The sequence below is a fragment of the Notechis scutatus genome, chromosome 1 (assembly GCF_049901735.1).
Source record: "Notechis scutatus isolate UNSWTSFEM ecotype Mainland chromosome 1, rNotScu1.2, whole genome shotgun sequence".
In the NCBI taxonomy this organism is placed as follows: domain Eukaryota; kingdom Metazoa; phylum Chordata; class Lepidosauria; order Squamata; family Elapidae; genus Notechis; species Notechis scutatus.
In genome coordinates, this window is record NC_142009.1 from 154,849,013 (window position 1) to 154,872,133 (window position 23,121).

Below are 23,121 nucleotides of genomic sequence, written 5' to 3' on the forward strand. Positions count from 1 at the left end.
TGCAGGTAAGTTTATGTCACCTGAGACTGATTTTAAATATTGTTAACATTATATACCATACCAACTACCATTGAAGCCTCAGGTATATTAGGGTTCTAGATTTTGTTACCTTCAGCGTTACTTTATCATAAAAATATACATAAGTTCTTGAAATTCTACACAAGAGAATAGGTGAGCCTAGCAGAAAAATTTTTCCATGCATGTTTCATGTTTCTATGCACATTACTAAATGGGAATAACGAGTGCTGCATAAGCATAGAGAACAAGTAGCAAAAGCAAATAAGGGGCTGCAAATTTCACACTGATTAGAAAAAAATGAATGTTTTATATTAGTCTACAGCAACAAATTGGTATCTGAGAGCCATTTATTCCAAACCTGGGTTACTGTTCTGCACAAAAATATGAACTTCACTCCTAAGTTTAAATACTATCAAATGATTCAGGAGTCCTACCAAATTACACAATAGTTTGTTCTATAAAATAATGATGAAGCCCCAATATTTTTTGTCCCATTCCATCATTATCCTAATTAATATATTAGTTTATTAAAAATAAATATATTTCATAAGGAACCATTAAATTTGACTTCAGGCTTTGAAGTTAATATTCCACATAAATGGAAGCAGATATTAAATATCTTCTAACAAAAAATGAAGAATTAACATTCAGTGACTAAACAGCACAATGTCTGAATCATTGGGGTATCCTAAAGACTGACAATATACAGAATTGTCAATTAGCTTTTAGCAATGTCATTTTCTTAGGGTTGTAATGCCAAATTAATTTTTAATAGAACTGCAACAGTTTATTTACTGTAAAAATGTGAATACAGCCCTTTCTAATTCAAGGCAGTTCACCCTATAATAGATCAAACTTTTTAGATGTAATTAAACAGCCTGTCAAAATCATTCATTAATCCAAGCAAAATTGTTTGTTTCAGAAATATTCCAGATTGGACTGAAAAATTTCATCAGCACTACACTAGTTTCATAACACTGCTTTAAAATATTAATGTTTAACCATATACAACACTCATTCACTTAACACAAGCTTTTAGTGCATGCTTCAGACATGATTTGCTTAAAACTGAATCTCAGAAGCATGAACAAACGTTACTGAATTGTACATTCAGTTTAAAAAGGTATAAATAAGAATCACCTATGTGGGAACGTAACAATACAGAACATACTTAGGGTAGGTTCACACATATAAACCAAGTGCTTTTCCCATCCTGTTGTAAGAATTTTTGAAAATAGGACTTTGTAGAAAAGTATATGATGACTTCTTTTGTTTTTATACAGATGCATGTTTCCGTAATTATTTTAGCTATACTTTAAGGAACAACTATTAATTGTCATTGCACTAATAAATTCATTTATGAATAAATATACCTACTTCACTAATGTGAAACTCAGATATGATCTAGGCATGAAGATTACAATATAAGACTTTATAGAGAAAAAAAGGCCAGTTTCTATGTGTGAACTATCCTATTTGTTCTAATGATCCCATAGAATAGGTCTTGCCCATACATTTAAGTAATGTGTGGGTATTTTTTGTATGTTTCATTTCTGTTGAGTTCAATAAGTGATTTCTAGCATAGGTACTAAACACATACAGACCTGTAGATGCCTTGCATCTGCAGTTAATTACAAATATCTACAAGAATTTGATGTACTAGCTACCAAATCAAAATGATGAAGAAAGGCTGAAATAGGAATGTATTCAAAACATAAAAGTAGACAGGACAAAGGGAAAAAAAGCACACACAGAGAGAGAAAGAGAGAGAGAGAGAGAAAGGAAGAGAGAGAGAGAGAAAGAGAGAGAGAGAGAGAAAGGCTACAAGTCCCATGAAGCAAAAGAGTGGATGATAGTACAGGGGCGCCTCACTTACCATCTTTTTGTTATTCTACTTCAACAGGTCAAGAAAGATGAAGAAAAGGCAGAAGCAAGAGAATCAGAAGAGGCCCTGGTGAAACCTTTATCCAAATTATTTCAAGTATACATAACAGAAACAAAGCAGAAAAACAGATGCAGAGATAGGTGGAAATGCTTTGAATATAACATACTTCAAGGTAAGTGACAGAAAGGCTACTGTTAAAAAAAACCCAAACTAAACAAAACACCAAAAAAAAGTTATTTCCATGCATACAGTGGCAAATGGTTTTACCAAAAACGCTCTACAGATATCCCCATATATCAGCAAATTTGCTAAGAATGAACTTCTCCCATGCTAATCTCAACGAAAACATCTTAACCAAGTATAAATCTATTCAGGAACTCACAATAAATTCAGCATATTCATTATCTTGCTCATTGTAGACGTGAACATATTTTGATAGACAAGCAAATAAGAAACCAGCATTTTCAGTTGCTCTGTATCCCCTCAGTTTAAGAATCCTGCCTCCTATCATTGAGGGAAACTGTATATTTTGAATCTTGATATCAATATGACTATTGACCCCAATATAGTTTGATTTCTATATTTTAGCATACTTCAATAAAACAACCACCACCACGTCTGCCAAAAAGAAGAAATAAAGCTCTACTTTAGTAAAATTGGTTTATTTTAATTTAGAATACACCAGTTTTACTAAACAGCTTGGCAAATATTTAGAATACGAAAAATATTTTGAGATATCTTATCTGGAATACTTTCAATGGCCTTGGCAATTTCCCTGTAGGTTTTCTATTTTAATGTTTTTTTTAATATATAGCAAAAACTCAATATTCAAAATATATGACAAGAATATCACCATACTTCCAGGCTTCATGAATAAAATGTCACATTGCTCTAAAATATATCATACTTGGACTTAGTTTGACAAAAAGTGTGTCCCAATTTGCATTTATATTAGCAATAACAACAGTAGTTTTCTACATTTGCTAACATACTCATAGGCCAATATTTGCATATTGGCGCCTATCTTCCTATTCATGTAATTTTATTTAATTTCTCAAACTTCCTTCTAGCCTCCAAGAAACAACAAAGTTTAAAAAGCCACTGCAACAAATTATGTAAAAATATATGCTTTAATCTTTTTTTCTTGCACATTTCTTGCATATTTCATATACTATACATATATCTGACTTGGGAAAAACTACTTTCAACAAAGAAAATGAATAATGTATGATATAAGGTAAGTCTAGACTATCTATTCTTTAGAATATATTTAAACAGACCTAACATTTAGTTAAGAATTACTGGTAGTCCTTGACTTATATCACAATTAAGCCCAAAATTAATGTTTCTAAGCAAGGCAGATGTTTTGCCCCATTTACAATCTTTCTTGCCATAGTCATTAAGTGAATCACTTAAGTTAGTAACACTGTTGTTAAATTAATCCAGTTCCCCTCATTGATCTTGCTTGTCAGACGGTGACAAAAGGTGATGACATGATCTTGGGACAGTGCAACTATCATAAATACATGCCAGGTGCCAAGCAGCCAACTTTTGATTATGTGACCATGGGAATGCTGCAATGATTGTGTGAAAAATGGGCACTTCTTTCAGTGCCATTGTAACTTCAAACAGTCTCTAAATGAATGGTCACAAGTCAAAGACTACACGTACATACAATGATTCAAAATAATATCCTTAATTATATTAACTTGTGCACAGGCTTTAGGGCATTATAAACTTCTCTCTTTATAGGGTCTTTGGGCTCAAAACCAATTATTACCAAAGAAATCGTACAATTTGTCCAGGACTGATTCTGTAAAATGCCAGTATTTAACCAAGTCCTAAAATATAGAAGTCAAAGGCAAACAGTATTGGTTTGCTTTTCCCCATTGCTTCTTCAATTTTTCAGCAGAATCATAATTTAATCATTCTGACTCAGCTGCTCTTGAAAATCATTTAAGACTTCCTCATATAAATTTATAAAACTGTTAGTTTAATGTTACATTCCGAAGGACATTCTATTGACAATGTAAGGGAGATGCCTAATGGATCTGACGTTTTATTAACATACAAACTCTTCAGCATTACAAATGCTATAAAATTTTCTGGGCAGCATTCAGGTCCAAACATTTCATTAAAGTGAGATAAATGAGATTTTAATCTTTGCACTCTTTAACAACCTCTTAAACATGCATTTTTAATCATTATCTATCTTAACACCTCCAGTGTTAAGAGCAAATTTATCAAGTCTAGTGATACTAGTTATTTAATCCTAAACAATAAAAACTCCAATAATGTAAGAAAAACCAGATGCTGCTACACAATTTCTTTGTTGACAATCTTCCGCTCAACTGTTTTCAACACCTAACTTTGGAAAAGGCTAATAAGAAACCTATACCTGGCAGTCCTAATCTAATCTGCTGCGCTCTGAGAAACCACCAGACATAATTGTTAGAAAGTGGGAAGACTTGTTTAAAAAATACTAATTAACTGCTATTTTAGTTTGTAAGGTAGTCAAAACATCAAACATCCTTCCCTGTGTCTGTTGGTTTTTTTAATTTCCAAACCCACTTTGCCTATCTGGGGATGAGCAGAAATGAGAACTGTACATTACACTATTTTTAAGAGGCTATAAAGTAGCCAAAATAGGAGAAAGAACACACATTTAGACTCCAATATAGCTTACCAGATAGGAAGCTCCTAAATAGCAAGAGAATGGGACAAATTACTTATTACAAAAAAAAGCAACACTATGCTTTCTTTTTTTTATTCTATCAAAAGCAAAGGATTGCAGTGGCTATGCTATTAGGATATAAACTGGCTAGAAGCCCTCCTAATTAATTAAATAGCAACTTTTGAGGTACCATCCCCAATGGCAAAGGTTTTAGTATTATGCTGTTTTAGAATGCAAGAGAAATTCCAGATTTGACTCGGTTTATATACTCAAAATTGCTAGGGGACATGAAAGAAGCCTCCCCAAATCAGGTGTCCCCTGAGCAAGTGTTGTTACCAACAAATCCTTTTCATCTAGAAGCCCATTAACTTAGTAGGTATTTCTGACATAAATAAGATTCAAATTGCCTGTTGCCAAAGCTGAACTACCTCCGTGTGCTAGCTGAAAGGCAGGCTTTAAACCAAGCCTTGCAGATTCAATGTGCTTCAATATGTTTCACCATAGCCTCTTTTTAAACCGATAGTTATTTCCCCTTCCCTGAAGTTGTACGCTCATCTTGCTTAGAATCCACTCACCACACTTCAACAGTCTCAGTTTTGCAATCTGAGTATAGCACTTTCACTATGCCTCCTGAGATTTCAAGATGCTCCCCTCACATGTACATCTTGATAGTAAGATAAAATCATTTTTAAATGTTATTTTAGGGATTTATTGTGGGGAGAACACATCCTATTCAAATGAAGCAGCCATCGGGAAGCTCTGCTCGAGAAGGAATATATTACCTACCACAAAATAAATGAATTCTGCGTGGTAGAGGCTCCAAACATGGAACAAAGATAACATACAAACGTTTCTCCTGGTGTTGTAGAGAAGCAAAAACAATTTTTTAGCCCAGAACAAAATCACAACTTTAATAATATGGAGACAGGTACAGAGCACACAAGTCAAGAGAAGTTTGGAGAAGGAAAAAACAAAAAATCTGTTTTGCATTGCTTCAATCTACAATATAATTCAACTAATTTCTTGTTCCTATGGAATAGTCTATTTGTCAAGCTAACAATCAGAAGGTGTGATATTCTCTTATCGACTTGTCTCTCACAGAACAAAGTGGAAGAGGCTACAGAACCTAAGCTGTATTTATTTATTTGGGTTTATCGGCCATTTCAGTTATGATCAACTCTAATTCTCTTAAAAGAGGAATATGAAGTTTTTGCTTTTGCCATATTCTTTAGTTTTTGAAGCAGAAATACATTCCATGTATTTAATCCATCGGGTAACAGATTGGAATGGAGTTCAGAGTATACCTTATGAAGAAAAGTGAGGGAGCTAATATTGGTAAAACATCTCATGAGATACATAAACAAACAATACCAAAGGGTTTCTTTTTTTTTTCACTCAAGAAAAATAACAAGTGGTTAGAGGAAACACCCAGCGGGACAAAAAAGCCACATCCTATATTTTTTTCTATCAATATTCTAATACTTTTTGCAAACTTATAACATTCCCTAGTTACTTGATTATCACATAATGTCTCAGAAGCAATTATTCCAAGGAAGGGAGAAATACCACAAATTACCATGCAAGGAATCAAGTTTCCTAAGTATTACCTTGATTTCAATGTTCCCCACTTTAGCAGTTGAACGAATGATCGGTCTTCCAACCAACGCAGGGAAGATATGTTCTGGAAAATTGGATCCTGCATATCCACATTTCACAAACTATAAAGGAAAAAACCCTTCATGTTAGCTTTCGGATATGTTATTCTATAATTTTATCAAACACTTTAAAGATCATTGGATGTATCATTTAATAACTTTTGAAACTCTTTTGCACTCATATTCTTTTGTATGACAGGAAATAGCTGAAATTATGAAAACACACATACACACTCTATAGGGTACACATACCCAAGCCATTATCTGAACTATAACTAAATTTCTCTAGATTTTAAATTTATGCCAACACTTCTCTCTCTCTCTCTCTCTCTCTCTCTCTCTCCTCTCTCTTCCTTCCTTCCTTCATTCATTCATTCATTCATTCATTCTCTCTCTCTTCATTCATTCATTCATTCATAGCAAGATGAGGAAGTTTTTATTATTCTAGTCACTGGCTAGTGACCACTGTTAAACAGCAAAGCTTTCCAATATTTAGAAATGGGGTGGGGCATCATATTCTTGGTATGCAAACACAACTAAAAATCTGCAAACCTTGGCTATCATTAAAATGTTTAGATATACAAAGAGGCTTAAAGGCAGGCATCCTTAATTTGCAAAATTTACACAGCTTAACACATCAGATATTTTATGCCATTAACACTCCTGGCACAAAAAAATATATTGAAAGTTTGAAAGCCAAGTTTGATTTGCAGCACTACAAACATTGGTAGAGGCCCATTGACCAAGGTTCCCAAATTCATTATCTGCTGATGCATAATAAGCACCATAAAGGCATATATTTCATAGAAAAGTATGAGGGCTGGAAGGGATCACTTAGTCCAACCTACTGTGCAGTGTAAGAATCTACAACTGCAGCAACCCAAGAGACAGCCATCTAGCCTTTGTTTAAACACCTCCAGAGAGAGAGAATCCACCATCTTCCAAAGTCTTCCTGATAGCCAACTAAAATCTACTTCCTTGTAATGTAAAGCCATCATTTCATACCGTCTCCTTGTTCTGAAAAACTCTTAAACAATTCTGGCTGCCTTCTACACAAAACCCTTCAGATATTGGAAGACAGTTAATATGTTTCCTTGTAATTTTCCTTTTTGTAACCTAACCATAGCTAATACTGCCACCCCCTTCCCAAGTTACTTGTACATTTTTCTTCTTGGGACACACTGAAGTTTTTCAGTATCTTTTCTAACTTGTAGTGCCAGAATTGGATACAATATTCTACAGGTGGTCTGACCAATGGAGAACAGAAACAAACAATGACTTGATCTTCACACTACACTCTCACCTCCTTTAGCAACTAAGTTTCATCCCCTAAATCGGAAGCAAAAGGCCACGAAGTGAAATTAGGCCACTTAGTGATCATAAGCAAACCACAGAACTGGGAGAAAGACTTTGCAAAGTTCACTAGTTACTACTGTCTCATTTAGATGAAGTTCTTTCCTGCAGCAACATCATCATTACTTTAACCTGGGTGTGTGTTGCTGGGAGATGTAAAAATTTGGTTAAGAGCACCAGTGGTTGGAAAGTGATTTTTTTAAAAAATTATCACTGAATTTGCAAACCCTACATGAGAAATGGCTCTAGACTTCTGCTAATGCAATGTAGGAAACTTCCTTCCTTTCTTCCCTCCCTCATTCCTGCGTCATCCTAGTCCTGACTTGTGCCACAAGATGCCAAGTCTGTATGCACTACTCCCTAGTGTACTTTCCTCCACAATGTACACTTATGCCTTTGACTTTTCCTACTCAAATGTAGCACTTTGTATTGGCCCAACTGAAAATCTATGTTCAACAAGGCAGAGATAAACTTGGTGAAAAAAATGCAAGAATCCTTAGTAGGTAACTGTAAAAGAGACGCTAAATTACATCTCAGCCTTTGGAAAGATGTCAGCTGAAAAAAATATTTAAACTAACACTCCTTTGATCCTATGTGGCAAGTAGGGGGCAGAAATAAATTCCGGCAGCTTTTCAAAATTCATGATTTCAGGGTCCACACTGATATTACACAGTTGGTCAATGAAATCTGCAAGCAAACAAACAAGCTCAGAGAGCACCATGTACATTTCAAGATTCTTATTTTTATTTAACATTGCCTACAAAAATAAGAGTTCTAATCATCCTTGTGATATTTCTTAACCCAGTAATCTGAAGGGGCTGAGAGTAAGAGAATAAGTAAATAAAATAAAGCTCATTTAGTTGGTTTCTGCCCCTTGCTCCATCTTAACAGCTCCCAAATTTTGATACAAGTAGTGCTCAACTTATAATCACTTGTTTAGTGACCATTCAAAAAACTGAAAAAAGTTGACTTATGCCTATTTTCATACTTATGACCATTGCAGCCTCTTCATGGTCATGTATTCAAAATTCAGAGGCTTGGCAAATGAATTTTTGCCATATTTATGAGTGCTGCAGTGTCCCACGATCAACCGAGAAGCCAGATTCACTTAACCATGTTACTATCTTAACTGCAGTGATTCACATAACAATTGTGGCAAGAAAGGTTGTAAAATGAGGCAAAGTTCACTTAACTGTCCTGCTTAGCAACAGAAATTTTGGGCTCAATTCTGGTTGTAAGTTGAGGGCTATCTATATTGTTCTCCTAGATGCCTGCTATCCTTCTCAAAGTTTCTGTCATCTGCAATTGTATTTTTCACCTTTTATCCAATTGATTTATAATGAAAAATTGAACAGCATGGATCCTAAATGGGAGTCCTTCAGTATGCCACTGAACACATCACGTAAGGCCATTAGTACCTATTTGGGGAGAAATTTATTCAATTGGTTCTGTATTCATTTTATGGAAAATGCAATAATGTTCCACCTGATCAAGATCTGAACAGGAAGAAACCAAAGTAAGGTGGAGTAGTTGTTAATTCAGAAGTTACCGACTCCAGGACTATAGCATCTCAGTTTACACAAGATTTGACCCTTGATTGGGGTTCTGTTTCCTCAGATACAGCAGGCTACCAATCTGAAGGTCCTCCTGGACTCACATCTCCTGTTAAGAGGAGCAGGCAAAGGCCGTGTTCTTTATTCAGCTTTGGCTGGTATATCAGTTGTGACCTAACCTGAAATAGAAACCACTGAAGACAGTCACCCACACCCTTGCCATGTATTAGGTCTGGGAATTACTAATCAGAGCATCTTTTTAAGAGATATTGTTCATATGCTGGCCTTTACCTAAATGATTACAGCATTCAACCACTGATCAGACACAATTAAACTGTAAAATAGTGGGGAACAGAACTAGGCTGAGTGGGGTAAGGTAGAGCACACTGATGCAAAGTGACACAAGAATAAACTGTTGTTTAAGTAAAGGGTGAAACCTAAATAGAATGAAATAATAAATTCTTTACAAATATTTTATTTTAGAAAAATCTATATTTACACTGTCTTCTATACCTTTTGATACTGATAACATTGCATTTTATTACAAATAAAATGGATATGCCTTTTTTATAATCCCACAACACTTGTATATAAATGACTATAATCTGAATATAACTGTTTTAATTAAAATGAAGAACACAGATAAAATTTTGAAGTGGAAGCTTTCCGTAATTTTTCTTTTTACAATGTGGGAAAAACTTCTAAGTGGTTGCTAAGGTTCACTATCAACTTGATGTCACATAATAAATCCAAATTAATACATTCCCATAAAAACATTTTCAATTTGCATTGCAAAATATTCTATTTCTTAAAGATCTTCTAAACAGTAAAATATGCATGACAAAATTAAGACAATATAGACAGGGGTGTCAAACTGGCAAGCAGGCCATGCCCACCCCAGCTCCGCAAATGGGGAAAACATTGTGAAATGTCACGTGACAGCAACATGACGCCACAAGTTTGATACCATGATATACAATATGGTTAGAAAACATTAAATCTTTTTTACCTGCAAACAATTATTCTGTTTGTGCAATATTAGCCAAGTTTGATGGATGCAAACTTTAAAAATATTCAAAATCAGAAATATTAAATATTAAATATAATATTAAATATTAATTTCAATCTATTAAGTTTGATTACTTTTTCAATTGGCACCTATTTGCACCTATCAAATTAATTTATTAAACAAAATACATCTACCATAGCTTGTATAAACATTCATATCACTGTTGAATAATCCTATTTCTCTTATATGCAAAGCAAAGCAAAACATAAACTATTCATACATTGTCCATGCTTATCTCAGTGAGATTAGAATCATCCCAAATTAACATTATCACAATAAGTGTATTTGATATAAAAACAATGAAAACTGTTTTTTATAGACTATGCTGATATTTTTTTTAGAATGAACAAAACCTTTAAATTTCCAACCTAACAAGAGAGGGTTTCAGAAAAGGCAAAGGACACAAATCCAAAATACAATGTAACCAATAGAGAATCAACATGTGCTGCAAGAAGAATTAAAAAACCAATCCTGGTTCAACAAAAGTTGTGATTATCAATACAAAAGTTTATATTCTGGACATGCGACAAAACTGTGCGTACTAGAAAAAATAGTGACTCTGCTTGGCAAGGTTGAAGGAAAGTAGATAGGGAAGAAAGAAAATGAACTCATCCTCTGAAGTGAAGATGACTTCAATGTGCTACTTCTTTATTTACAGTGTATTTGCATGTGTGTTTAAAATCCTTTTATGTTTTTTTTTCAGCATACTTTTTAAAGGGGACCCTTGGTACTTCCCTTGGTTTTTGACAGTTCAGTTTCAAATTTTAAAAAAGGCTTGAAAACCGCACTCAATGAAAACGTCGCTTGAGTAACAGACTACAAACATTTGAAGGGGAGGGGGGGGAGCTGTCATGCCACACACTTTTTTCGTCTTTTCCTCCTCCCCAAAAGCTAAATCCTAGCGATGCTGGGGCTCTCTGTTGCGGCTTCCGGTGCATGAAAACCAGCCCATTTGAAGGAACGAGAAAAAGATCAAACCATACCACACACACAAACACAGGAAATTGTTCTGCTCGGGGGTTGTGAGGAGAAGCAGGAAGGAAAGGCGCCACGGCGAGGCTATGGGCAGAGCTAAACTGGCTGAAAGGGCAGAAATGCGTCTTCAGTTCATATAACCGGGGTTGCAGAGGCTGACAGCAAAATAACAGAAAAGGGGGGGAGAGAGAACTAATCCTCCCGACCGGCCTTCACGTCCCTGGGCCGGTTAGAGGGAACAAGACAAACCCGAAGGCGCCCCCGCATCTTCTGGGAGGCAGGGAGCTGGGAAAGGAAGCAGGTTTTCCTGCCAGCGCCCTGAAAGAGCTGCTGCAGCAGCTTCCTTGAGAAGGAGGAAGGCGAGGCGCAGCCCAACTTCTCTCCGCCCAGGAGGAGAGACTCGTTTGCCGTTGGTGGTGGTGCTGCTGCCGCCAGGCCCACGAAGGGTCTTCCCCACTCACCCACCCCACCTTCTACCGAAACCGGCCATCCCCGGAAAGGCTTTCCTCACCCCGGTGCCGTTGTCGCAGACGACTACTTTCCTGCCGAGCGCGTCCATTTTCCTTCCTCCGCCGACCGAGAGAATGACTGAACTGAATGACAGCGGATGATGCCCCGTGCCCGCCCGTAGCTCCACCAGGCCTTCGCTCGTTCTCTCGAGCCGGAAGGGAAGGAGAAGGAAACAGGCGCCGACCACGCCCGGCCGTGACCCGCCTTCGCCATTCAACCCCCAGATACGACGAGGCCTGCCGCCGCCGCCGCCCGCCCACTCCCTTCGCCGTGACTGACAGGCTCTGGGACGTCCAATCAGAGACACGGTTTCCCCCGGGCGTCCATATTTGTGCCTATCGTTCTGCCTGCCGGGGCGTTTTCTTGCAGTTGCTTCCCCATTCCATTCGTCTGTTGCCAGGGCGGCGATGCTGGAACTTGGGCCTGTTCCTAAAGCAGTCGCTGCTTTAGAGAACTGTAGCGGCTAACGGCTTCAATCAGAATAGAGCTGTAACTTGTAAGGGACCTTGGAGGTCTTCTAGTCCAGCCTCCTGCTCAAGCCTACTGAGGCAGAAATGTCAAATAAGCATGTCAAAATCTTCTGTCTATCTATCTATATATAAGTACCACTCATGCATCATCACACAATCTCCAGAACCATGAAGCCTACAAACTTGAAATTTGGCAGTATGTTCCTCTTGGCCTCTAGGTGCTCACTAAGAATGGATTTTTCGAAATGACCATCAGAGCATTAGTATTCCATATATTAATAATACGTTCTGATGCTAAGGCGTTCTACTCCCCCTCCCCACCTGCAAAACACAAGCAGGAGAGGAGTTTCAGTTTTAGTTTCACAGTAGCAAGCAGCTTTAGTCCAGAACAGTTGAGCTAAGCCAATCAGAATAGAGCTGTAACTTGTAAGGGACCTTGGAGGTCTTCTAGTCCAGCCTCCTGCTCAAGCCTACTGAGGCAGAAATGTCAAATAAGCATGTCAAAATCTTCTGTCTATCTATCTATATATAAGTACCACTCATGCATCATCACACAATCTCCAGAACCATGAAGCCTACAAACTTGAAATTTGGCAGTATGTTCCTCTTGGCCTCTAGGTGCTCACTAAGAATGGATTTTTCGAAATGACCATCAGAGCATTAGTATTCCGTATATTAATAATACGTTCTGATGCTAAGGCGTTCTACTCCCCCTCCCCACCTGCAAAACACAAGCAGGAGAGGAGTTTCAGTTTTAGTTTCACAGTAGCAAGCAGCTTTAGTCCAGAACAGTTGAGCTAAGCCAATCAGAATAGAGCTGTAACTTGTAAGGGACCTTGGAGGTCTTCTAGTCCAGCCTCCTGCTCAAGCCTACTGAGGCAGAAATGTCAAATAAGCATGTCAAAATCTTCTGTCTATCTATCTATATATAAGTACCACTCATGCATCATCACACAATCTCCAGAACCATGAAGCCTACAAACTTGAAATTTGGCAGTATGTTCCTCTTGGCCTCTAGGTGCTCACTAAGAATGGATTTTTCGAAATGACCATCAGAGCATTAGTATTCCGTATATTAATAATACGTTCTGATGCTAGGCGTTTACTCCCCTCCCCACCTGCAAAACACAAGCAGGAGAGGAGTTTCAGTTTTAGTTTCACAGTAGCAAGCAGCTTTAGTCCAGAACAGTTGAGCTAAGCCAATCAGAATAGAGCTGTAACTTGTAAGGGACCTTGGAGGTCTTCTAGTCCAGCCTCCTGCTCAAGCCTACTGAGGCAGAAATGTCAAATAAGCATGTCAAAATCTTCTGTCTATCTATCTATATATAAGTACCACTCATGCATCATCACACAATCTCCAGAACCATGAAGCCTACAAACTTGAAATTTGGCAGTATGTTCCTCTTGGCCTCTAGGTGCTCACTAAGAATGGATTTTTCAAATGACCATCAGAGCATTAGTATTCCGTATATTAATAATACGTTCTGATGCTAAGGAGTTCTACTCCCCCTCCCCACCTGCAAAACACAAGCAGGAGAGGAGTTTCAGTTTTAGTTTCACAGCAGCAAGCAGCTTTAGTCCAGAACAGTTGAGCTAAGCCATGCCCAGGCTCCTTGCTGTCTCCTTGCTCACACAGCAAATACTGCTTCACTTTCCAAACAGCCCTCAACTCTCTCACACACTGACAGGACGCCAGCCAGATGAATACCGATGGATGCTGGTAGGCAGAGGCAGAATTTTTTTCTCCTTATTTCCCTCCCCAAAAACTAAGCCCAACCACATAGTTTCATAGCGAAGCACGGGTATCGAGCTGGTGTACCTATAATTATTTCCATTGCTGCATTCTGCACCTCTGTAGCTGAATGATCTTCAAGGGCAAACCCTTGTGCAGTAGCTGCAATAAACTAAATGGGCACTCACCACGGTGTATAATACTCCCTTATCCAATATGCATTAGCAGTAATGTTTTTATCTCCCTTTCCATTCAAAGCTCTAATCTGTGTTCAATAAACCTAAGTATTACTTTGCCAGCACATTGTTTAGTTTATTTAGTTGATTTATTTTTGTCAATTGCTTACAAGATAATAGGTATAAGTAAAAACATAGTTATGAATACATGGATACATATAAGAAAAATTAAAAAAAAAGAAACAATAGGACAGGGACGGTAGGCACGTTGGTGCGCTTATGCACACCCCTATCTCTTATCCCAACCCACCTCACAAAATTCTTTTGGGAAAAATAGGAGAAGGAAGGAGTATTAGATAAGATCAGCGCTTTGAGTTATTTATAAAAATAAACACAGGATGAAAATATAAATAATTGTAGTTTGCCTATTGTACTGTCTCCTTTCTTTTGTATTAGTATGAAAACTGACTTCCTTCAATCTGTTGGCCACTATGCCAGCCTGGAGATTTGCTGGCACAATTTGCCATTGGAACCTTTACAGATTATTCTTCTGTTTGCCATATTTCTATAAATATTTAATCAGTTTCTATAGCCTTCTGACTGGAATTCTGAGCTAACTTCATATTCTAGGACTATTTTCATTTGATCTTTTTGGAATCATCGATACTTTTTCATTGGCATCCTATAATGCAGTGATCCCCAACCTTTTTGACGCCGCGCCCGGTACCGCATCAGCTGGGCGCCCGTGGCCGGTACCAGCATCAGCTGGGCGCCGCCATCTTTTTTGATGAAACGTGCTTCCGGTGAGCTTTCTACCTGGAAAAGCTCACGAAGGCGCTAGCCGCCATCTTTTTGATGAAACGTGCTTCCGGTGAGCTTTCTACCCGGAAAAGCTCACCGGAAGCACTTTTTCATGAAAAAAAGATGGCGGCGCCCAGCAAGCCGCGGACCGGTAGGAGTTGTTCCATGCTGGACCGGTACCGGTCCATGGACCGGTGGTTGGGGACCCCTGCTATAATGTAACCAATCAAAGTTTAAACTACCTTTTGAGTGCAGAAAACTTTTGGAAAACTTCTTTTTATTTGTATCTTTGGTATCTTTATCAATGTCACTGGTATTTCTGCTTTTTGTTTCTTTTAACAGTTCTCTGAAATTATTCATTAAATTCCTTCCTGTGATCTTTACTTGTTAAAGATTTTTACAAGAATAAAAGATGAACATGAAAAAATATATGGAGCTTTTAAAAGAAGATAGATAAAAGAAAAATAACAAACTGGAACGTTAAAATAAACAGAAAGCAGTAACTCTTCTTAGGAGAAGAGTTGTTTCCTATATTGTAAGGACTGCCCTATCTTGGTTTCAAAAGTTTGAACAATCATTGGATGGCAAAAAGAAAGATGGGAAATTGATTTTTGTAGCTGATGTAGTTGCCTTCCTATTGCCATATTACTATAAGATAGAAAAACGTGACTTGGATCCATAGCTATAAATACAACACACAGTTTAGTTAAATATGTTGAGTTACTTGTCTGCCTTTCTTTTAATCATTTTGGGATTTTTCTTTCAATATTAATTCCCATCTGAATTGAGCTATTATCTTAGCTGGTCATGAAATGATACTTCACACCTGTAATTTGAAAACTAGTTTTTTAGAATGGTTTCAGATCTTATTTTTGAAGCCAGTTTATGAGTAGACTATTTTTTTTTTTCAGAAAATCAGCAAGGATCTCAGCTATAAACTTATACAAGAAATCAAATTTGATGTCAAGAAATGTTTGAGATAATAGATAGTTTGAACTAAATGTACTATAGTTTATTAAATACTTTTATATATATTAACTTCATACATTGATAGCCCAAGAATTAATTGTTTCTTACAAGATATTTGCAACATATACAGGTAGTCCTCAACTTATGACCACAACTTGAATTTAAATTAAAACAGCTGGAAAGTTTTCTCTTTTTGTTGCAAAAGCCCGAGAATAATAACGAACTGCAGAAAAGGGAAAAACTGAGATTTGCAGCCCAAACTTTCATATAATTTCATATAAACAAGTTTGATACCTGTGTTGTTTGGGAGGAAAATAAGGAGAAAAAAAGTCTGCCTCTGCCTACCAGCATCCATCCGTATTCATCTGGCTAGCATCCTGTCAGTGTGTGAGAGAGTTAAGGGCTGTTTGGAAAGTGAAGCAGTATTTGCTGTGTGAGCAAGAAGGATATAGCAAGGAGCCTGGGTGTGGTTTAGCTTAATTGTTCTGGACTAAAGCTGCTTGTTGATCTGAAACTGAAACTGAAATTGAAACTCCTCTCCTTTGATTGTGTTTTGCAGGTGGGGAGGGGGAGTAGAACTCCTTAGCATCAGAGCGTGTTAATAATATAAGAAATACTAATGCTCTGATGGTCATTTTGAAAAAGCCTTTCTTAGTGAGCACCTAGAAGCCAAGAGGAACATACATGCCAAATTTCAAGTTTGTAGGCTTTATGGATCTAGAGATATTGTAGTGATGAGTGAGTGGTATTTCACTTTTATATATATATAGAAAATTCAGATCCCACTCATTAGAACATAATTCTGAATGATGAAAGACTGTGGTCTTTTACTCTTCATAATGATTACTATCTTATTTATTTCACCATCTTTTCTTAGTTGTAATAGAAACTGCAGAAACATTTTTCACAAGCAATCCTATGATATTTACTGAAAGGACAGTTTAATTTGACTTTTGCCCAAGAGTAATATTGTAACATGTTTGTAAGAATTTAAAATATTCCCTTAGGCCTTTTGCATCTTGACCTGCAACTCTAGCTAGCCACTTTTTTGCTAAATGACAAATCAAAGTACCTTTAAAAAGTTGTGGTATTGTGAATAAAATCTCTGCATGTTTTAGGTCTTCATCTTCCTGGTGCTCCATGAGTACTGTTAACAAGGTTTCTGCCATTTTTCCAAGTCTCATTGTGTCAATAATACCAACATAATCCAAAAAATTCTACACCATTGCATTTGTTTTTTTGTTGAACAAGACAACTATTTTTAAAAAGGCCAGTATTGCAGAGTTTCTATTTGGCTATGACCTGAGTAAAAATAGAAGAATCACTCATTTTATTGTTTTAGCATTTGCAAGTCAAAGTGTGGTTTAAGTGTTTAAGACTGTCCTCACGAATTCATGTAACTCTTGTGGGAATTATAACATAATTTCTATAAATAGCAATAGCACTTAGACATATGCCTCTTCACAGTGCTTTTACAGCCCTCTCTAAACGGTTTACAGAGTCAGCATATTTTCCCCAACAATCTGGGTCCTCATTTTACTCACATCAGAAGGCTGGAAGGCTGAGTCAACCTTGAGCCTGGTGAGATTCAATCTCCCAAATTACAGGCAGCTGGCAGGAAGCAGAAGTAGTCTGCAGTACTGCATTCTAACCACTGTGCCACCAGGGCTCTTAAATAGTTCTAATATAGTTCTAGCTATATATTAATTAGAGAATATTCCTGCTTTTCCTTTTTTGCTGTTTTCTAAATGGATTAGTATCTTGTCTTCAAACCTTTTTGAAAAAAGATCATGTAATTATTAAATTTTGTTATTTTTTCATAGTTATACCTTCAAATTTGGGTTATTATTTCTGTCTAACTGCCACAATGGTGTGAATATGAGCTCTTAATTGACTAGGAAACCCATTTTTCACCTAGTCTAAAAAGGAATTCTTTATGTTGTTTTGATTAATACAATTTTATTATTTTCCTTTAAGAGTTTTTGCAGAATACAGATGTGTCTTGACAGATAACAATACCTAATTGGTTTTGCCTGACCTGAGATATTAAGCAGGTCTGTGTCTGGTTATTACTTAGATAGAGATATCCAGAGAAACCCAGAGATGTAGAATAGATGGGAATTTTTTAAAGTATCTGAGCATAAGGCAGTACAACTCACTTTTATTTTCCTACTAAGAAAGCTACATGGGCATGTCTCTGAAGTTATCAGGAGTCAATCCTGATTTTATCTTTACAAAGACATAATATTTTGTAAGTTTGTGAGTGGGAGCAATTGGATAATCTAGGACAGGGCTGGCAAACTCACAGCCTATGGGCTGGATACATCACACACTGGCCACACCCATGCCCAGTTTAGCAAAGGGGAAAAAGTCCTGATACATCATGTGATGCCACTGTGAGGCCGCGAGTTTGACACCCTTGATCTAAGATATGCATATTGCAGTAGTTGGATTAGCCAAGTAATATTCTATCTACAAATCAGATGTCTTTGTTGTATAAAAATTTAACCTGCTTATATTGGCCTCATATTTTAAAAAACAAATCACTATGACAATTTAGTATGCCAATTTTATGAAGTAGAGATAATCCTCAACTAATAACCATTTATTTAATGACTGATCAAAGTTATAATGGCACTGAAAAAAGTGACTTATGATGAATTTTCACACTTATGATTGTTGCAGCATCCCTATAGCCCAAATGATCAAACTTTGGGTGGTTGGCAACCAACATGGTTGCATCATCCTGGGCTCCTGGGATTGTCATTTGCAACATTCCTAGGGAGTTCCTGACAAGCAAAGCCAATAGGGAAAGCCAGATTCACTTAACAACTGCACGATTCATTGAACAACTGTAGTGATTCACTTAAAGATGGCAAAAAATGTAATAAAATGGGGTATAATCCACTTAACACCTGCCTTTTTTAGCAAAAGAAATTTTGGGCTCAGTTGTGGTTAGAAGTTGAGAACTTCCTGTATTATACTGACTCTTTGTCTTCCAAGTGCTAAATATTCATAAAACAATTTGTTTGGGCCATGAAGGGAAATCTTGTTATTTCTAGTCTAGCTATATTTAATATGATCGGTTGAAACACTATCAGGAATAGGTTTTCCATAAGAAATGTATCTATGTAAATAAATTGTCCGCTTTGAAAATGTAAAATTCACATGGAGCATAATCTTATCCTATATTTACCTAAAAGACGTCAGTAAACAAGGTGAACTGATTTCTGGTGCTTAATCTTATAATGCAATGCACAGCATGTTGTTCAATTCAGTGTGCTTTATTCCTAAATAAGTGGGCAAAGAATTCTGTCTTCAAGAAGACTGATTTGAATTCAGATTTAAGTCATTTTGCATTAGTTCAGTTGACATTTATTGAGTTTAGGCTATTCATGACTAAATTTATGCCAAATTGATTTCAGTTGCTCTACTCCAAGTATGAATAGCCTGGGTGCAATCTGTAGTAAATAATAATTTACTACAAATAATACTAAAAATAATTTTAAACAATTGTGTTTTCAACCTTTTGTGGGTTTTATGTTTTTATGTCCCTTTTTTCTTTTACATAAAACTATCTTTTTAAACCAAATGATCATTATCCCATGTCTCAAATTTCTTCAAAACTTTAGCAAGCCTCTTTTTTAAGTCCAGCAGAGAAAAATTATTTTGATTATTCTCTTGAATTGGCATTTTTGTTTCCTTTGTTAATTTTTAGATCCTCATCATTTTTTATATCTAGTGATAAGTTCACATTTTTTTCCATAATAATATCAGATAAGTTTTGTTCCAAATATTTTTCTGTATCAGCATATTCTAGTGTAACAGCTCCTTGTTGGAATAGGGTGTTCATAAAAGCAGACAACATAATTGACACTGTTGATTCAAAGTCCCATTGCTGTTCTTCAATGTTGGTGAATTTTAATAGTTTCTAATCTATTCTTTAATAGTAACGTTAGATCACAGTGAAGCCTTCAGGGTGTATCTCCCAAAAGAAAAGAAACCTTTCCCTTCCTTTTTTTTTTCTGAGGAGTTATTGAAAGGTTACTCTGAATACACAGAAACTGAAGACCAACTTAACTAGAGGGAATCAGTGTTTGAACAGAATGAAATCTCTTTGCCCAATAAATTATCTTTTCTAGTGATCATGATGGATGAACTTAAGGAACTATATATACAATGTCTAACAAAGTGCATGCAGTTGGTCTGAATATACAGATACATGGAAATGCAAGAGTATGCTGGAGTGGACTAGATAATGTGCTGAAAACCCAGAAAAGATCAAAGTATGACTGATGGATCACCAGGACACAAACTTCCATGATCAAGAACTAACCAAGAACAGTTAGACACCTCCTCAAATGGTATTCTGCATTGCACTTCATGACAAGATTGATTTATACCAGCTGTTCAGAGTTCAATACTTTGAAGGTACAGAATAAGAGATTAAGAGTTATGTGCATTTAATCTGGGAGAAATGGGTGAAGTATGTAAGAGTGTGATGAAGAAGTTCTCCATTCTGTAGCTCATCATTTTACTTCCTATTTTGCTATTTTTCCCCACTTTGGGAAACCTTTCTGGAATCAAGGAGCTACAAGACAGCTTTTGGTAATTATTTTATTATTAATGTAGATCACCTCTCTGTTAAATTGTGATCAATTTAAAACAATTAATGTTGGAACAAAAAGGGAAAAATTTTGTTTGGTGCTGAAAGGACAGCACCAATCTTATCTTCCACATAGGTTGGATGGGGACAAGGAAACCGAAGTTGGCACAAGTCCTCTGCATTAGTTTTTACATTTACAATAGAGTCTCAAAATACCCTCTAAATTTTGTTGTTTTTCTAAATGTAGTTTCTCTAGGCAACCTTTCACTTAACTTTAATCTAGAAGATATAACAAGCAGGTAATATCTCATCTCATATCCTGCACCATTTCCCATTTCTCAAATGCCACTCTTCCCTGGACCATGTAAGAGGACAACCTTCAGCACAATAATTGAGTATGACATTCCACATTAAGACATGTCATTTAGTGAAGGCTGTCTTCTGGAGATAGTGCCAGATATGAGATATTACCTACTCGTATCTTCTAGATCAGGGGTGTCAAACTCGTGTCACCACGGCAGCATCACGTGATGTATTGGGACTTTCCCCCCCTTTGATAAACTGGGCATGGGTGTGGCCAGTGCGTGACGCATCCAGCCCATGGGTTGTGAGTTTGACAGCCCTGTTTTAGATTAAAGATAAGTGAAAGGCTACTTAGAGAAACTACATTTAGAAAACAATAAAATTCTGACTCTAAAGAGGATGAGATAATACCCTGACATTTTCAGATATAATTACAGCTTAGCACTCTAGGGAAATTTGGATTGTTGATAATTATGTATGACTGTTGTTACTTGGATGCTGCTTTTGTTCTGTAAAGCAAACATGATGCTATTATTTTTGGGTCAACAGCTATTTCTTCAACCAGTTTTAAAATACTTTCAAAACATTAGCTTGAGATGTGCCTGCACATTATAATTACATTTATAATGGCATATATTTATTTGCATTTGTTTATTCTGATGTTTTTCAGGAGCAAAAACTACAGTTGTTTCTGTTTTTGTTAGGTTTATTTGTTCATGGTACCCATACATTGAAATCAGTGAGTTTAAACATTGGAACTTGGAATTTAAGTTCCATAATATTAGTGCTAGATACTGCTGGTTGTTAATAGCTTAAAAAGAGTGCTGTCCTATTGGTGGCTAACAAATTCTCTGCTATTATATCAACATTAAATTACTGTTGCATTCTTAACTATATTAGGTATTCTATAGAACTTGCAATTTTGGCTATGTATAACTAGGTAACCTCTCAGATTATCTTGAACTGAGTAAAACCAATCTCATTAATATACTTTTAAGAATATGATCTTTCATGTGTGCATTGTAAACTATTTTGGGTTTCTCTGTAATCTTATATTGATCAAAGGCAGGCTAATGGATAGGTAGACTTTTTTTAGAGCTGGGAGAGAATGACTGGCAGCTCCTAATTCACACACATGTACATACCCATATGCACATATGTAATACAGGTATTTCTCGACTTACAACAGTTTATTTAGTGACCTTTCAAAGTTACAATAGCACTGAAAAAAGTGACTCATGTGTATGTTTTTCACATGACCATTGCAGCATCCTCATATGATCAAAATGCAGATGCTTGGCAACTAGTTTATATTTATAATAGTTGTAGTGTCTTGGGGTCATGTGATCAGCTTTTGCGACCTTCTGACAAGCCGTCAAACCATCACTTAACAACCAAGTTACTAACTTAACAAATGCAATGATTCACTTAACAACTGTAGCAAGAAAACTCATAAAATGGAGCAAAACTCACTTCAACATAAATTTTGGGCTCAATTGTGGTTGTAACTTGAGGACAACCTATAATTTACATTTAAATTCAACCTTTTAAAAAAATAGGAACTAATGCATTAGATTGCATGGAAATAATGCTGGATTGTTGTGATTTTTTAAAAAAATCTAATTCATATTGATTGATTTGATTTGATTTCTATAACTGCAGTCTACATCATAAAAACCTAAAACAACAATACAGTATAAATTAAATATACATGGCTGCAGAGTAAAATTATTGCCATAGATGTTAATATAACCAAGAAATAGAATCCTTAACATATTCATGGCCCCAGGCCCAAGCTCATAACCATGTCTTCAGAAGAATTAGGGTCATCCTAATCTTTGAAGAGAGAATATTCCAGAGGGTAAGGGCTTTAGCAGAGAAGCTACATCTCCTAGTCCTTGCTAACCAATATTCCTTGGCTGATGGGACTTATAATATGCCCAAGCTGCTGGACTAAACTGCATAGGTAGAAACAACTCTCTAGAATAGGCAGTCATTTAGGTAACCTGGTTCAAAGCCATGAAGGGCTTTAAACAGTGGTGGGATTCAGCCAGTTTGCACCAGTTCGGGAGAAACGGTCATTAAGTTTCTGAGCAGTTTGGTGAACTGATTGTTGGAAGAAATCATTAGGGCAGAGAACCAGTTGTTAAAATATTTGAATCCCACCACTGGCTTTAAAGGTGACAACCAGTATTTTGAATTACACCCGGAAGCTCACTGGTAGCCAATGCAAGTCATGTAGCATTAGCATTAAATGTGTTGAATATCCAACACAATTTACCATCTGTGCAGCCACATACTGTACCAGCTGAAGCTTCTGAATGTTTCTCAAGAGCAGCACCATGTAGTGTGCATTGCAGTAATTCAGATGA

The 23,121-nt window shown here is 36.5% G+C and overlaps 1 protein-coding gene across 1 annotated transcript in view; it reads right to left on the reverse strand.

The window, feature by feature from the left end:
- Positions 1-11,838, reverse strand: part of ACTR2 (actin related protein 2) — a 30,891-nt gene extending 19,053 nt beyond the window's left edge. The window contains exons 1-2 of the mRNA XM_026668455.2: positions 11,694-11,838; positions 6,185-6,295 (exon numbers count right to left, since the gene is read on the reverse strand). Coding sequence (XP_026524240.1) covers positions 6,185-6,295; positions 11,694-11,741 — 159 coding nt within the window. The 5' untranslated portion in view covers positions 11,742-11,838. The remainder of the gene's footprint in view (positions 1-6,184; positions 6,296-11,693) is intronic.
- Between the last annotated feature and the right edge of the window lie 11,283 nt (positions 11,839-23,121).